The following is an 18,539-nucleotide window of genomic DNA, read 5'->3' as shown; positions in this document are numbered from 1 at the left end:
ATGGCTCTGTGACGGGAGAGTCAGAGGGCTGCAGCTGCTTTTGTCTGCGAAATAACCTAGCAGAGAGGTAGCACAGAAACTGCCAGTAGCCATGAATAACTTTTTTATTTGTTTGCCAAAGATGGAGGACTGTCGAAATCTAGAATATAATTTATTTCTATTATTTAGAAAACAAGCTATATATTTTTTAATATTCGGTTATAACCAACCTATTTTTAAATCCAGGCTAAAAATTAAAAAAAAAAAGAAAGTTGCAAGAGGAAAAAAAAAGAAGGAGGGGTAGTGATTTTGAGAAGGTTTGACTTTGGTTATTGTATCAGAATATACCTTCAAATGCGGTGATTCTGCAGCCCTGCTGCTGCTATTCTATTGCAGGAGACAGTGTCCACATCTTGGAAATGACAGTGCTGTTATTCTGGTCTTGCTTTCTCTAGAAAAAATGAAATTTTTACATGAGGGCAGACCAGAACCATTTGATTAGAAACTGTGATTAATAGAGACCTGGTATTTTGCTTGTGAGCAAATCCTTCCCTGGCTTCTGCAAGGCTTAGATCTTTTCTTCTTCCTGCCCAGTGCTCTGTCTCAAATGCATGTCCTGGCTGAATGAGTGATCCCCTTCTAGCTGCTTTGACCTGTGTCATTTTGTGTTTTCTAGAAAACCTCTCCTGTTCTACCCTGGAATAATGAGCACCCCATGAGAAGGCTCCCATAGCCATGCAAGCACTGCAGGCACAAGGGAGAGCAGTCCCTCGAACTGCTAACCAAAAGGCAACTCTGCTGCTTGTGATGAGAGCCCAGTGCAGGCTGCATTGCTCGCTGTTGGTGATGCAAATGCAGGGCTGCAAAGTAATCTTACTCTCCATGCTATCTGTACTTCTGCTACACAATATTTTTTCTGAATCTCTGTCTCGGTATGCACTCATGAGATGGAGGAGGCTGAAGTGTTGTGATTTACTGAAAACAGAAGGTGAGGAAAGGTTTCCCCTGGAGACTAGTCTGTGAAGGTCCTTACCTTTCCCTTACAAAGGGCTCAAACGTTTATTCAATAACTCAGTGTCAGCAGGCTTGGATATTTCCTCAGCAGGAACCGCTGTGTTAACTCCCTTCCTACCCATGCTGACAGTGGCAATCCAGCATCTGCACAGTTAGTATTCAGTGAACATATTCTTGTCCTTGGCTATTGCTACTCATTAGAATAGAAGTCCTATTTTCGGTATGAGTTTTTAGATCTATTAATGTGAATGTGGAAGTATTTGACAGAGTCAAGTCAATACTCCTAAGCATGAAGTAAGTTGGGGAAAAACCACACCTCTGTGAGTGTCACAGCACAGAAAATAACTGAATCAAACTAACCAGCCCCAGCTTTGTCTGTTAGATTTATTGTCTTGGCATTGTATTTTCTATGTCTTTGCTGCACTCAGAGCTCAACCCAGCTCTGCTTTAACTGAAATGCTGGCTCCATTTTGCTCAGCTCATGTCCAACCCTCTCCTTGTGCCACCAAGGCCATGGGTCCCACTCTCCAAGCCACCATGCAGAGCCGGAGCTGCTGGTCAACCAAACATCCTCTTGCTGCTCCCTGGCATCTGCAGGCACACGGCCCTGGCTCAGCCCTACCCAACCTTTAGCAGCTTTCCCCGCTCCTTCTTGATCCAAACTGGTAAAAGTGGGATTCTGCTGTCCATGTGCCCTGCAATGTGTAGGGCTCATCTTTGTTTTAGAAGTAACGTGAATAATTTATAGTTAGCAATATAACACATGTATCCTTGTTCTCTCATGATGGAGCAGATTGCATATTTCCTTAATCCAGTGATGTTCTCCTCCAACTAAGTGTGCTAAAATTATCTGAACAATCCCAAATTCTAGCTGTTAGATCACAGCAGGCTGGCTGCATCATGCACCCCTTCCTGGCCTGGAGTTTCACACCAGGATTATCAGGGCACAGTTCTCAATGCGAGATGTGAGAGTACACATGGAAGTTTTGTTTTGAAATACTTTTTATAGAAATACAGGTGAATTACTGATTTAAAGATAACACAAAGCCATACAAAACATTCCAGAAACTCAAATATGCATGCAAATTGTCCTGAGAGCAAGGGGAAAAATAAGCTGAGAAAATGAAGAAACAAGAAAAATGTGAATAAATAAGGAGATGATAATTATTGCTTTGGATTTGTCCTGTTATACAGATATTAAACCTTCAAAGAGAAAGACAAATGATGGTGTTGTTGCTAAAGGAAAGTGCAAGAGATGCATGTAGACCCCGGACCAACAACTCAGGGAAGACAGCCTCATCCTGGGGAGAATTACAATTATTAACACAGGCTCTGGCCTACATTGAGACTGTGAGATCTTTACTCCTGTTATACATTGGGAAGGGGAAAAAATCCTTTCTAAATGTCTTGCTTATTAAGCCAGTCATGCATTTCACTGTAGGTTGTAAAGCAGTATAACATGCACAGGGGGCTCATAAGCATATTTTAGTGTTAGGGAATATCATTTATACAGTTTTTATATTGTCAATATTACCCCTAGAGAATGAGATTAGGCTTTAAACTACTGTAAATCTACACTTTTGCTCACCTTTGTATAATTTCATTTTTTAATAGAATGAAGCCCACATAAATGAATATTTGATTAAGGGATAAACCTAATAAAAGAATACATTTATTGCACACAGATTTATTCAAATCTTTGCTGTATAGTACCGTAAAATGCTATAAAATGGTATGTAGCTTGCAGTCAGCTACACTGAGGAGATGGTGAATATTCTTTAAAAAGATGAATTTGACAGCATCACGTTGTCATTCATGTAGAAGTGGTAGCACAGATGCTCCTGACACTGTAATTTCTCATAGGTGGTTGCTGCGTGACGTTGTTAACACCATGCAGTTCAGTTTATTGTGCAGCAACAAAAACACATTTTGACTTCTGGCATATAATGGAGAGCTTTAAAAAAAAGGGAAATATCTAACCATGTGTTTTCTGTTTACTAATCAGTAGTATTTCTTGGCTTGAGGTTTGGCATTTGCTTTCTCTCTTACAAAAGTGCTACAGATACCTCCACTGAACTCTCCTTAAGAAATAAAGGGGAAAAAATTAGACTTGTTCCAAACTTTAAATAGCCCATGGGCCAACAGTTATCTTAACAACCACTTCTTAGCTTAGTTTGATCAATAATTTGAAAGATAAAATACTTTTAAAACATGACTATGTTATATTAGAAAACAAGACTTTTAGTTTTAGCTAACTTTTAAGCTTCAGGTTTACATCACAAGCCAGGTTAATGACAATAGTCCAAATAATTCACTGCTTCTCTTTCTGTAGTCTCCTGCTATGACTTTGGCTCTGTCAGTAAGCAGCCTGTGATGCCAGCCAGGGTGGAGGCAGGCAGGGCTCCCACGGCTATGGGCAGCAGGAATGGTGCCAGGCTGGGCAGCATGAAGAAAGTCACAGCCTTGTGGTTTCCTAGAGCTTGTTAATGGCCTGATGAGCTCTATCTATTCATGTGTATAATGACCAAAGCCAACACATGGTTTTGCTGACCCAGCCACCCAGCTGAGCATGGTATCAGCTGCTTCACACCTTCCCCTCCCTCTCTGTTTTCAAGAAGAGCCAGCTGAATCAGTGTTACATTTGATCTCCAAATACATCTTCTTTGGCAGGGATTAACTGCGCAAAGTATTTGCAAAAGATTGGGCAAAGAATCAAAGTATTGTATCTATCTTAAATCCTTTCAGTTTGTGTAGTTTTTCAAGTGGCTAAATGAAGAATTTTGTAACAGTTGTGAATTTGCTCTCTTCTATGAGAGAGGACTTGTGTTCATGGTTGTAAAAAGTGTTCTTTTTTATTATGAAATTAAATAAATACATTATTTAAATAATATTTGTAGGGAAGAACAGAGGCTGATTTCATCATAGCCTTCCTTACTGCTCCCACTTTTGATAAATCAGCTCTTACTTGGAATGTGCCTACACTTATCTTTGCACAGACCTTGTCAGCAAATGGGACAGCATAAATGTGCACACATGCGCAGTCACCATCACTGTACAAGTATCAACATCAAATACAGCTGCAGCAGATGCCTTGTGGCCACTTAGCAAGCTACATCCCTAATGCCTGCTGACTTCCACTGGTATGGCATGAACATGCTAAGCACATCTATAAGAAGTCCCACCCAGTATGGGTGCTTAGGCAGAGGGACTTTTTTGTAGATCTGGCTCCTGAGCTCAAACCCCAAAGAGAGCAGCACTGTGGGTGTTGGCTGCTCAGAGCTCAGTGCTTCGACTGCTGCTGTGCAAAGCACCAGAGCTGTTAAATTACTGACTCACTAAAAACACACTCCAGCAGAATGTCAGCCTTTGGCTTGGCAGTAAGGAGTATTTCTGACTTTTTGGGGGCAGTCACGTTGACCTGCAGGTTTTGCCAGTGGCTATCTTTATTTGGAGCACAGCGTTAATGTAAGTTACATCACCTATAGCCTGCTGTGGGAAGGAACTTCCTAATAACCAGAAGGAAGAGCAGAAAACAAAAAAGCACAACAACGTTCAGTCTGTGCATTTCTGCTTACCCCTCTCCCCAAGCTTTAATATTTGCCACAGTAAATCTTAAGACAATAATTTTAATCAGCCAAAGGCCTGAAGCTAATTTTAGTCATTTCTTTGGAGGTTCCCATGCTCCCAAACATTCCTCCAGAGATGTTATGTCCCTGGCTCTTCCGATCTTTATTCTTGTTTACATCCAAAACACATATTAAATCATCTATGTTTGGAGAGTCTGAGCCTCCTTAAAACCATGAAACATTCAATTACTAATTAGCTGTTTCCTGTTCCTAATGAAGTGAACATGTCGGATTTGGATTAAAATTCAGCTACTGCTCTCCTCTGTTTATGGTTCCAGATGTTTTTGTTTTATCTAGGAGGTTACTTTGACAGCTACTGCTAAATGATAAATCACTCATATTATAGCTGAAATGCATTTTGAAATTGAAATGTGGCAAAGTTTGAGATTGCTCCAAGGATCAGTGTCAGTTAGCAGGTCAATACTTGTTCTTTCCTTATGAGTGCTCAGTATTGGCATATGTAAAACAGTAATGGGATAGATGTCAACATTATACAAAATGCTTCTCAATATTATCATTTTGCTATCATCTTCAAGATCAGTACTTGCGGGTTTAGCTGGGTGAATTCATGATTCATTGTATAATGAACAAGAATATAGATTCTTGTTAGATGTAGTCTTAGCTGTAGTTTCTGTGGGCATATTTATTTTTCCTCTGGACTTAGCATTGCTTAATGTGAAAAATCACAGTTGATAGGCAGTATAATCAGGAATAGTCTTACAAAGGATGGAAGTAGCTTTCTACTTGTTTCCCTAAATAAAGAAAAATAATTTAAAAAGAGAAGTGGAGGTTTCTGAGTGAAATAACAGTTTTCCAAAAAACAGATATCAGTTTACTTCTATTATATTTTTAATGCAGTGCAGTTGTATTCTAACACACTGTCCCCTAGGTTGTGTTCATATAATAATGGTATGTTGTAAAGCCGATGTGTTAGGAGGTACACAAAACAACACCAACAGCCTTCTGAGAAAAGACAGTGTTCAGCTAAAAAACAAACGTCACAAAAGACAAAAATGCAGATCAAAATATTTGCAGCCTCTCGTAGCAAATGCCAGCTGGGATCAGCCCAGGAAACGAGTGGCTCAGGACAGGAGGTGGGCAGTGGGTCACTGCTCTGCATAACACAATCCGGGCTGACGGGGGGCTCTCAAGGCTTTGTCATTGGGTGCCTCGTTATGTAAAAACATATTCAGTCTGTACTCAGTTTATATCACTTGTAGATCTGATCGTTTGTTTTGAGAAAAAAAAAAGTCCACAATCTATCAAGGAAATCCACCTTCATTTCAAATAATTCTGAAATGCCCAACTCTGTAATTGACTTTTTTCCTTTTTTTTTTCCTACAGAAAACAGAACATACATCAAACCTACCATCATGTACTGAAGGAAACACCTATTGTTGAAAAATGTATAATGATCACTATTTGAAGACTATATAGTTCATGAAAAATGTCCCTTCCAACCTTTGATGCCTTCAGTACTGTGTGAGGAACAGGATTTGTAGCATGAAACTTGAAGGACAATTTCAAGCAATTTACTGTTGCTGCATCGAAAACTGCCGTATTGTCATTAAGAAATATTGAGACTTTTTACAAGCTTACCATACCAAACCAAGCCTGTTGCAACAGATCATTTTTAGGTCCCCGGAGATAGAAAGGAGTTTTAGTATTTTTAAGCACATACAGGAATTATTTCCCCTTCCCACCCCCCAACGAACTCTTTTTGTTTTGTTCTGTTTTGATTTTCCTAAGGAGGTAGCTATTATAGCAATGGCACAATGATTTTAAGCCACAAAGGTCCTCACTGGCTGTACATCATACAAGTCCAGTTTATCACAGAAACTGTTCAACATGGAGCTGTTTCGATTGTGTTTATAAATTAAGCTTTGTTTACTGAAGCAGATACTCGATATATATTACGTTTTAAAAAGAAATGTGTGTACATTTTTTAAAAGAATGATGTAAAAATTGTCCTTTCATTAGATGACCAATTCAGAAGTGTGAGCTAAACCCTAATAGCTGACGTAATATGAGGATTATAATTGATGCTTTTTTTTATGCTCAGTTCAGCTTGGCTTTTGGTCTTTTAAGATGAAAAAATGAATATGCAGTAGAGTGTTAGATAATGGAAACTTTTAAGTATGGTTTCTCTGTTGTACCATATTAAGTTAAAGTACACATTCTTTGTTAAAAATGTTCTTGCTAAAATACAGTATTAAAATTTTTTTGTTTGACTTTGGAAATCTTTTAAGATTTTTTATTTTTGGACTGTGAATTCCCATCGTTATTGTACTAATGCAAAACAATAATTTGCACTATTAAAATACTTGAAGAAATTACTTAATAAAGAGGGTGGGTTGGTATGAAACATTTTCCTAATTATTTTACGTTACAAATTCCAAACTTTGCAGGTAACAGAAACATTCCTTTCATGAAATAGGTGACTGAGACAAGAGGAATTCAGTAAGTAGTCACCTGTTCATTCACTACTCTCATTCATGGGTCAGAGGAGCAATACTTACTCACAAACCCAAGTTTATATATGCATGCTTATATTTATGGCCTTACACCCTGAACTCAATCACTGTCACATAAAACAAAGCAAAACAAAGAAAACTAGGTAGATCTCTGGGAAATGTACTATATGTGTATTATTACAAATACACCTACAGTGTTAAAATTTCAGTTTTTCATCACTAAGTTTTCTTCTCAGAGAGTCCCATTTAACAGACTTTTCCTAACTTTGAACATGTAGTTTCAAGCCATGCTATAGAATACAGCAGAAGAAAATAATTTGATTCTTGATTCCTCAGAGAAACCTTTTAGTTTAACCAGGTCTCAGTTCAAAAAACATGCCCAGCTCCATTTTACAGGTGATCAAAATAATTATCAGAATAGTTCACAATGTCTTATAATGCACAAACATGGTTTATTCCATGTAGTTGTATTGCAAGCTTTCTAATAACTGCATTAATCACACTGCCAGTGATTAAATGACCAAAAATGAATAATATGAAGAGCTCTGCAAATGGTGAGTGCTGCAGCACTGAATGAAAGCTCGTGTGAGTAAAATGCTGCAGCACCTGAAACTGAATTCTATGATTATTTATTAATTTCAGTTTCTATTCCATCAGCATGTTCCGATAGATCATATTTCTAAACCTTTTTTAAAAAACAAAACATTCCTTGGATACTGCATCATTTCTGATTGATCGACTGAATGAGTGCTGGAATTGCAGATTTTGAAGACAGATCTTTGACAAGATCTTGCATTTCAGAAAGACTTATTGTAACTAAATATTTCAGCCTTTGAACTGTTCACATTTTTGCATTTTTCTTTGGTCTCTAGAAAGACACGTATAGCATTTTTTCCCTCAGTGACTGATATACATTTCTTAGAGCTGCATTGATGCAGGGTTGATGAGCACATCATTGATTTCTAATTTGCCCTTCCCAGAATAGTTTTAAATGTCAAAGTACTGGTAAATGAGATTTAAGGAACTGATAAACTTCAGAGAGTGAATCTTTTGTTAAGTCCTATTAGGTAGCTCCTGATAAATGCTGACGAACTGAGACAGTGAGCTTTCTGCTGCAAGCCGAAACTAACAAGCACACCTGTAGCTAACACTTAGGAAAGTATTAAGGACCCAAACAAGCAACAATTGTGGCCAGTTGTGACTGATTAGTTCCTGGAAAAGTGCAGATTTCTTTTTTTTTCTCTTTGGCTTCCTATCACCTCGTGGTAGTACCCCACTCTGCATAGGACCATGAGGTCTGGGCACAGCTCCCTGCCCCGTGGCACTGTAGCAGTGGGGCACAAGGTGATCCCAGCTCAATGCAGGCACCATAATGGCCCATGTGTATCAGAAATTTTATGAATCTTGTGTAATGCAGCCTGCTATCATCATTAAACCAACAGAATCAATAGTGACCAATCTCAATTTAAAACCTGGATCTATAGTAATACACAGCGAGAACGCTCCCTGTTACCAATGAATGGCAGTGCATTAAAAGCTGAAAGCTGGTTTAAGTAATCGCTATCTGCAAGTAAGTGGCCGACTAATATATTTATTTACAGAATATTTCTGGTAACATGACAAAACGTGGGCTAACCCAGATTGTTACAGATTTCCTTTGTGGCCTCAGCTGAGCTTCACCACCACTTTGTGTGTGTGCGTGTGTGTGTGTGTGTGCAGAGCTCAGCCCCAGCACAGCCCCATTGCCCTGTGTGGCCATGAGCTCTGGGAGCAGTGCTGGCACAGAGCCCTCCTGCCCCTGCCCAGCAGCTGACCACCTGCTGCCTGGCAGCGAGATGGGGAGGGGTCTGCAGTTTTGTTAAGCCGATCCATGTGCTGTAGTTATTTGTTGTCCATACTGCGGGTGTTTAGGCCCTCGTAACATTACTGTTAATAAAAATTATAACTTTAGTTCTGTCTGCAAGTAAGGGAGTCTTGGACTATTTGAAGTTGGGATGAAAGAGGAGAAAAAAACAGGAAGTATTTTTTAATTTCTGAATTTATAGAAAAATTATGAATTACTGCGCTTTGATAATTGCTCCTCAAAGAAATCAATTGAAGTGAACCGATTCAGTGTCAGCACCCCACAAATACTGCAGCTCACTCCCTTTCCATTAAACCATCATCCATTTCTGCTTCTGATGGCCAGCTAACATTGGGTCCTTAATAGATCATCCTTTGCATGAAAATTGCAGTGTGGTAATAAAAGGAGAGGGAAAAAAGTCTTACTGGAGCTCATTTTTTAAAATAAGAAGAATGATTATTCTGAGTTCATTTAGAAATACAGTAAGATTTTACTATATCTTATATATATATATGTGACTGTTGACATAATCCAAAATTCTGAACATGAACAAAGAACCATCAAAACCATCTTGAACATACTAAATCTTTTATAGTACTTAAGCTTTTTAGAAAGACATTTGATGCTACATTTTTGAAAATGCATGCATCAGTTGCACAAAGGTGGCACTGAAATGTGCATTCACAAGGTTGTGGATGCCTTTTTCCAGCTCTTTGCTTTGGCTGCTGCAACAGTTTCGTTATGGGATAAGGAAATGTTTCTGCTGTCTTTAAAATACAGTTGCTCATCTTCATGCTTATTAGGGACTCATAGCTCCTGGTATGTTGTCTGTCTATCTGCATGGCTAATTGCAGACCTTACCCCTAAGACAAAGACAGCTGTGCACCAGCAGATCTGGGACAGCCTCAGTGTTTAAGGTCATTCTCTAAAAATGTTTATATTAAAAACTAACAAGCTCAGTTAAGTAAGGCCATACATATGCTTTGCTCTCCCTAATAGAAGAGTAGGTGCCCAGTATTTGGGAATGATTGGTGGGGAATCAGAGAGATGGTGGTGATGGAACAGCCAGAGAGGTGGGAAGTTCATACAGAGCCACCCAAAACTGGCCCATTACTGATGTAATATTATGGGCTCCAGTCAGCCAACGAGATATACACACTTATTTTTCATAGACGACTGAAATAAGACAACCTACAGACGCTCAGTGATTTTGAATCACTGGATGAATGCCGGTTTTCTTTCTAATAATGATTGCGTTACAGTTCTTTTATAATGAATATTACAATATAGGATCTCTAACAGCAGGAATATTAAGAGTGCATTCCAAATACGCAACCTAATGCAAACATTAAGCAGCCTTGTCACAGAATCACCACATAGGCACAGCCCTGGAGCTGCAGTCTATGGAGTGCCTGCAGAGTTTTCATTTCCATCAACATAGAAGTAGCCAAACACAAAGGGGAAAAACATGGGTACTAAATGAAACTAGATGAACTTTTTTTTTAGAAGAGATGAATAAATAGACACGAGGAATAAAATTTAACTGGCTCCAGTGCTAGTAGGATGTGGTATTTAACTTCAATCATGTTTCACTGTCTATGAAGAAGAAATACCTGTTTCATGTTTCCCCTGTCGATTCCTGCCATTAGCTAAAGTCTGTTTATTCCCAGAGCTGTGCTGCCATCAGTTGATGATGCGGGGGCACTTACAGAGATGTTTTGGCTGGAAAAAAAAAAAGCTCTATCATTCTTACAATCATGAAACATAATGTTTTTGTTAGTAGTTTAGTCCAAAGCAGTACCATTTAAGTTGTTGCATTTTCTCTCTTGATGTTAAATGGGAATAAACAAGAAAGAAAAACTTGCTAAAAGTAGGAAATGAGACCAAAAAAAGCTGGTAACCTGGATAATGAGGAATAAGCTCCCTACTGGACTGGGGTTCTTTTAATAGTTCCATAAAACTGATGAAGACAGAAATGGTAATCAGAGATTTTTTGTGTCAGATCAGTGCTTTCCATTTTATGTGATCATTTACACCTGTGCAAGTATTTGATAGCATTTGACAGCTGATTTATTAGGATTTGACACCCATATTACACATGTTGAAATGACTCTACAACGTGCAAAGCAGTGGAAAAACCAGTGATTTCTTTCATAGCTTTTTCCTGGTAGTTTAATACTGAAATTACATCCCAAGGAAAAATGAATTCCTCGCACCTTGATTGTAATTCTTTATTTCTTCTAATATTTAATATGTTCAGCTCACACTAACTTGGAAAAAAAAGGAAAAAAGAGAAAAGCAGTCGTATTTAATTCACAGAGCTGATTCACAGACTCCGGCTCTGAAACCAAATCAGAACCAGGCCACGCTCGTAACACTGCAAGGAGTCACAGAAAAATGTGACGTCTGCTATTGTGATGAGAAGCACTGCAGGACTAAGACTCTTGATTTATAGCAGCGCTGGTAAGTAAATTATTACATATTTGTGGTAGTTAATAGTTTTTCAAATAAACAGAATTTTTCACCAACTGAAAGCTGCATTTTCAGATACATTATTTTTGGCTTCTTCTAAGAAAACATTCAAGAAACTCCTAAGCCTTGGTTTCTCTTGTACCCTGTTTTGAAGATAGGCAGTAACGCACTGCTCAGAATCCATATAAGAAAGAAGGCATGGATCAGTTTAAGACTTCCCGGAATTTGGTGGACTTCTCAGTTTTTTCATTATCAAAATAGTTGCAGCCAGTAAAAGAAAAAATCAGTGATGACAGCAATAGCATGTACACGCATAAAAGGTTATAGGAGATCCAAGTTTACAAGAAGCAAAGTAGGCCTTTCTCCACCCCAGGAAATCCAGCCCAAAAAGGAGCATCATGATCACATTCAGACAATGATAGTGTAAATTATGCTGCACAATTTGTCAACTGTGCAATTATTTGCAATGTAATTGCCAATGGTGTGTTGACAGAATGTGGTAGCTGAATAATAAAATAATAATACAGTTTGCTCATCCTGTACTGGCCTGATTTCAAAAAGAAAAGCCTCTCAGATTTTACACATCAAAATGGTATTTCCAGCTAAAATAATGAGCTTGCTGGTGCAGCATGAATAAGTAAAGTATTTGTGAAGTTCATGGACTGGTGAAGAGGGAGGACCAATTTGCCAGGCTCTGAATTACTGACAGACTGAATGACCCATGTCTAGTCTTGTCACGTTACTTTACATTACATATCGTAACATAATCCAGCGGAACATAACCTGGGAAAAAATTACTTCAGCACTAGATTGCAAGATTTTCAAGGTTATGTGTGTTTGATTGTCATGGGGCCCACATTTTCTAGATCAATTATAGTGGCCTTTTGCTGGCACCTATTGATAAGGCAAGGAAAGCAGCCGCTAGTTCACCTTTGCTCAGAATTAAACCCTCCCCCATTTACCAGTGTCTGTCTTCTGGTCTACAAAACTTAGAGAATTCAAAGCATCTCATACTCATTACAGCCACTCCTTTCTGTGCTCACCGTGCTGATTTTAGTTTCAGTTCCTCGCTCTGAGCAGCCTGCCTAGCCAATTTTCATAAATAGAAAGAAACTCAAATACAAATTGAAGGACAGTGAAATTACTTATTTTGAAACAAGAAAGAAAAGAAGTCTATTCTCCTTCCTTAGCATAAGAGCAGTATCTTGGAGAGGGCAGCAGGGGAAGAAAGAAACAAGCCTGACCATGTATTTATGCATCTGGTATCCAGTGAGCAAAGGGGAAAAAAGGTCCCATTTGCTTATGCGTCACAGAAGGACTAGTTCCCAAGGACAGCGGTTTCAATAGAATGCACCTCACTATGTGAGATTTTACAGCTAACATGTAGAAACAGAGAAATGACCAGCAGTTACTACTGATGAGATCTAACTGCTCAGGCATTTTGAAAATTAAAGATTGAAAGATAATGTAAGATAACATCAGCTGCTGCAAATGGGCTCTGGCTCTTTTTGGCTTAAGTTTTATTAGGAATTTGAACATGACATCTCTTCCTGATGAACACATTCAGAGCCTATTAATGTCAATGAGAGTTATGCTTACATGGCCGAGAGAGCAGATCTTTTTCTTGTGCATGTCCAGAATCTGACTCACGGCCTCAATGCCTGTGCCTTGCAAATAATGACAAGCTAACAAGGATTTACTTTGTGCAGTGTATTTCTACAAAAGTCATCTTTTAAATAGCATAATGAATTAATATTTACTTAATAGCTTTTACATTATTTATTTCTTAGCTTTTATTTTATAGTCTTCTAGGATAGAAAGATAGAAATATTTACTCACTCCTCATGCATGAAGTTTATTCTATCCTGAGCTGGAGCCAGCTCTATTCATTGTGCTGCCTTTCAGCTACATGCTGAAATCAGGAAAGGAAATTAATTGTTTAAAAACTTAGGTATGTGATTAAAAAAAATACATAAAGAAGCACGTACTCGTGTCCCCATTTTACTACAAACCCCTTGCTCCCACTCCTGTCTCCTCTGCCAATGTGTGGGGGTGTATGAATATGTAAAAATAAGATTACCTCAAGCTCATTACTGTCCATTGACAGAGTCCTGTTGTAAAAACTTTTGATGAATAGTCAGCATCTAATTCCTGAGTAATAAAAAAAACAACCCAAAGTTACTTGCAATCATTATTCCAAATGGAAAAATTAATTGTAAATAACTGGAAGTCAATTAAGGCTGGGTTCTGCCGGGTAATGCAAATCTTTTATAGTTTTGTTTCAGTTAACTGCCTCATTAATGATTTATAGATGTGTATACAGCTGTGGGAACCATAGCATTATCTAATGCACTCAGAGAATAATTACATATGAAAAGAACTACGCAGCTCAAGGGAAAAACTCAGAAATTACTTACTGCCTGAACTTCAAGCATATTAAGATGCAAAGTATTTAGAAACAGACTGTGCTGTTTTATCTTATTTCTGAGGTTTTATATTCGCTTTAAAAAGAGAAAAATAATTCTTCCCCCCAAAATTGTATACTTCAGTATTACACATTACACAAAACATCAAAACTTCTCAAACTGACAATAGAAGCCGTTAATTTATTATTTAAACCCCTAAGTTATAAAACATTCCCATTCCCTTTTGTGCATCTGTTATATGGGAAAAGAAGACATTTCTACAGTTAAACAATTCATGGGCATATGCATTCATCTTCCTAATTTACACAGAGCCAGAAGTGATTTTGGAAATATTCCAGGAGTCGTTTTCCTGGATACACAAATATGTTGGTAGTTGCTCTTTGGTGACACCATTGTTTGAGGTTATCTTGTTTCTTTTTATAAAGTATTCTTCTCACTCTTGAAACTTAAAGACCTAGAAGGATGCTAGGTCCAACTTTGACACAATTTACTGCTTATTTCTTATAAACTCTAACTCAGTGATAAGCTGCTCTTGGGCTCTTGCAAGCAAAGGATCCTTTGCTTTCAAGTCTGCTTTTCTTCTTGCTTAAATCTAGGGAGGTCATCAAAACCAGGCATTTAAAAGCCTTTGCTGAAATAGTGCATGCAGTTGTTCCCTATAACAGTGCCCATCCTCCACCCAAAGCTTAGCATAGCTATGAGCAAATTCTCTGTTGCATGGCTTTGGAATCAGGATGGAAGAGCAGAGAGCCCTCTCCCTCAGTTCTCTGCCTCCTGAAAGCATTACTTACCTTCAGGGTGGAAGGAGATCACCTTCCCCTGCTTGGAGCCATAACATGATTCTATGAAACTCCTGTTGACTTGATCTGTTTCTGGCTCACACTTGGTCTGCTACTGAGAGTGATAGCTGTTATGTTCCTTTGTATTTCCCAGCCTTCTATCTGGCATGCCTTAGCACCCATTCCCCCTCACTGAGGCTGGCTTTTCTGGAATATTCTCCCTGTTGTGCTGGCCATCAAGTTTCCTCATGCATTTCCCTCTTTTCCCCCTGAAAAGAATAAATAATCTTCCCTTTTGGGAGACAATGGGGTAGGAGAAGGACAGCAGAAGCTCACTGCATAGAATCACAGCAGCACTGAGTTACAGACACCACCAGACCACTGCTCCTCAGCATCTGGGCTAGAGGATGGAATGAATGTTCTATGTAATGTGTAATACTGAAGTATACAATTTTATTGGGAAGGACTATTTTTCTCTTTCTAAAAGGAACGTAAAATCTCAAAAATAAGATAAAACATCACAGTCTGTTCCTAAGTATGGGGCACCAAATGGTCGGTATCCTGCTTGGAGTAAGATTGCTTGCTCCATAGACAGAGATGCTCAGACAAAAGCAAGGTTTCTCTTTGCAGAAATTCTATGGTACCTCTGCATACCTTTCAAGGAACACTTCCACACATTTATAACTTTGCTTATACATTTCTGCAATCACTGGAAAAAATTACTCATTACAGATTTCACAAATTTACAGACTAATTTATGTTGATGAGGTCTTGTGTCTTAACTCCATGCTCAACAACTTACGCATCATTTGTGACCATGTGTGAAATGAAAATGAAGTCAAAAGCATGGGAATAATTAATTTGGAGATTATATTGCCAGAGAATACAATAGAAATAGATGATTGAAATTGTCATTAAATATTTGTAGCTTTGTCTTACTTGGTAATGAAGCATTACACCAGTCTACAAGAACCAATTAATAGTAGCAAATCAAGTATCACTTAGCATTAGAAAATTCTAAATTTTTCAAGTATCATTCAATAATCTGTATGAGGAACATCTACATAAACCAAGACACTGAAATCTTGGGGAAAAAAAAAAAAGATTCAGAATTCATGAGAAAGAGCTCCATGTAATCATTAGTGCCACAAGGCAAATGACAAGAAAATGATCACTTGGCATTTGATACAAGAAGTCAAGCCTCTCAAACTATCGAGTATCAGGGAAAGCAACAGAAAGGAGCATCCTTTCTACTGTGGGACCTCTGGTGGAGAGCTGTTGCTAAGGTGTTACATCTGATCAGTGATCTCATCATTTCAGGAAAAGAAAAAAAAATCCCACAAAACAAAAGTGTCTGGGGTGATTAAGCACACAGATAGTGCCTTTGGCTTAAGTGTCTTCATGGATGTCCTCGTGGATTTCTGGACATATGTTGCCTTGATGCGCAGTTGACCCACCTTTTCCCTCTGCATATGCCTGGGAAGAACATAGGCTCAGCACCCTTCAGTTTCACCTGGTATGACCATTCTCATCTTCTGCCATCTCTACTTGCATGTATTATTGCATTGCAGCTATCTGCCACTACATTTTCATGAACAGTAGCTGGGAAACTTTATGGCTATTTCTTAATTGTTCTTGGAAAATATGCTTAGAGGAAAAAAGTGCGGTAACATACTTGGTGAACAGTCTTCAAAATAGCAAAATCATATAGTTTATCACACAGAACTGTGAAAAGAGTTGCATACAGTCTTGATTCTGGATTTAATATACTCTATAATCAAGAAGATAAAATAATGGCACATGATTCAATGTATGGGGGAAGGGAGGCAGGAGAGCTTCCCAGTCTGAACATACTATCAAATACTCAAGCCTCTATCAAATCTGAATGTTTCATAAAGATGCTCAATCAAAGCCAACACAAGACACACCAAGTTTAAATCTTAGGTACTTTTTCCACCAGACAAAAACAGGAATATTGAATTATAAACTAGAAATAATGTTTTAGTGTGAATTGCTTTACTGTCTGAAATTTAACTAAGAGCCATTATTGTTATGAGCAGGAACCCTGCCCATCTTTTTCTTCAAAAAAATCTCATACTCAAGTTTTGTAGATTAGATACAAGAACAAGCCAGAAGACACAAACATCACAGTGGCAAAGGGCAAATCAGAGGAATGGTAGAGACACACAAGACCCCATGGACTTACCTGTCCTGCCAGCTGGCGTGTGCACAGTGCACGAGAAGGCTGACTCCTCCTGCTTGTGGCCACAGCTTGTTTCTCATCTGTTTCTCTCCTAATTGATCAATTCTCATAACTGAGAAATTGTATTTATTTTGTTTCCACTGTAAATTCTTCAACTGAAAGATCTGTAAATCAAACACAAAAATTATTTGTTCAGTCTGGGAAAAACACTAAATAAATCCTGATCCATTATACTTACATTCTAATTATGCCCTTCCATTTTATACAATTCTGGGGGAAAGAAGGGGAAATGACACATATTCATCACATTTTCTTCTGCCTACATAACATTGGCAGTAACTCCAGAAGATGAATGCCAAACAAAACCAGCTAATAACTCAAGAGCTATTATTCTGAGCTGCAGACACCCTGCAGGAGAGCAGCCTCAGTGACCATTTCTCCTGTTGGATCATGCTTTTGAAGTGCTCTAGCTGGATCAGTGTTTGCACAAGAAATGTTCCCCTTAATTCTCACAGTGCATGCTGGCCCACTGTCCTGTGGGAACAGAGTGTACAACAAACACATGTAGCGAGGCCAACATGGATGAAATTCAGAAATCCAAGCAGAGACAGAATATCCAGAGAAGGCAGTATGGTTAGTACAAAGCTGTTTTGAAAAAGGACAGTGTACTAGGCTACAGCAGCTGCAACTGCCAGAAACAGGTAACTTATAAGTTTATCCTTCCCACAGGTCTGTCACTGCTCATGGGCAGTAGTTACATTTCTGGTCCACAGTTTTGAATTATAAAATCTTTGCAAGCAGAAAGTAGGTATGAATGAACTGCAAATAAATGTAAGAAAGTAAGGAGATACAAGTAAGGAGATACAGATAAATAATGTTGGGTGTCGAGGAATCTGATAGGTAGAGGTGCTGGCGAAGAACAAAGGAATGGTTTAAACTGACTTGCCTAAAGGCTGAAGAGGATGGCCAGCTGAAGAAGGGAAGAAAATGTATGGAGAGAAGAAGAAAAAGGATGTGTTTAGAAGCAGAAGGATAAAGATCATGATCAATTTGCACCAAGCACATATGGGAAAATGTAAAGGAACATTCAGAGTTCATCTTTACCTTGCTGTATGCTAATATCTACTTAGTGCTTGCAGCACTTCTACTGGAAATCCGTGCATTTTCTCTGCTCAGAGTCCCTGCTGCCTGGATGTTGGTATGCAGCCAGTTTGACAGCCAGAGACCAATTAGACAATAAACAAATATTCAGCTAAAAACAAGCAAACCCAACTCTATTAAAACGCAAACATTTGTTAAAAAGTTATTATAGTAAGAGGCAGATACAGGAAAACAAACTGTACTACATCTTGAAGCTATTCCTAACTTTGCTATTTTGAAAATATATACACAATTCCAGCAGAAGAAAATGGGGAAATTAGGCTGTGAAAACCATTACAAAAATTATATATTACCTATGGTACAAGTGAGAATTAACGGCTGACAGAAATTAACACTTCTACAGGTTAAAATTAGCAGTGAATAAAGTATATTCACTTTAAGTTAACAGAATCACTTACCATTTCCTCATCAGAATGGCTTTCCCACATCAGTATCCATTCATACGCAAGTGAAAAAATACTTTCTGAACTGTAAATGTGAGTTAGCCTTCAAGTTATGCTTCATGCATTTTTTAAATCGACTGTGAGCATGTGTGTATGTGTGTTTGAAACATTTCTTGTCA

The 18,539-nt window shown here is 38.4% G+C and overlaps 1 protein-coding gene and 1 long non-coding RNA gene across 5 annotated transcripts in view; one reads left to right on the top strand and one right to left on the bottom strand.

Annotated features, from left to right (window-relative positions):
• DACH2 (dachshund family transcription factor 2) overlaps positions 1-6,850 on the top strand; it is a 238,708-nt gene extending 231,858 nt beyond the window's left edge. For 2 of the 4 annotated variants that reach the window (XM_031554655.1, XM_031554654.1), the window contains exon 13: positions 5,964-6,850. In XM_031554655.1, coding sequence (XP_031410515.1) covers positions 5,964-6,001 — 38 coding nt within the window. In that variant the 3' untranslated portion in view covers positions 6,002-6,850. The other 2 variants (XM_031554653.1, XM_031554652.1) reach the window with 1 other exon arrangement.
• On the bottom strand, positions 244-17,901 carry LOC116216933. The gene is made up of 5 exons (XR_004160653.1): positions 16,820-17,901; positions 13,489-13,559; positions 13,248-13,320; positions 10,550-10,658; positions 244-430 (listed from the first exon to the last, which is right to left on the bottom strand). It is a non-coding gene; the product is annotated as an uncharacterized LOC116216933 (long non-coding RNA).
• Positions 17,902-18,539: the final 638 nt, after the last annotated feature.

Source organism: Meleagris gallopavo, chromosome 9, assembly GCF_000146605.3.
Source record: "Meleagris gallopavo isolate NT-WF06-2002-E0010 breed Aviagen turkey brand Nicholas breeding stock chromosome 9, Turkey_5.1, whole genome shotgun sequence".
Lineage (NCBI taxonomy): Eukaryota > Metazoa > Chordata > Aves > Galliformes > Phasianidae > Meleagris > Meleagris gallopavo.
This window is presented reverse-complemented; position numbering and strand designations above follow the sequence as displayed.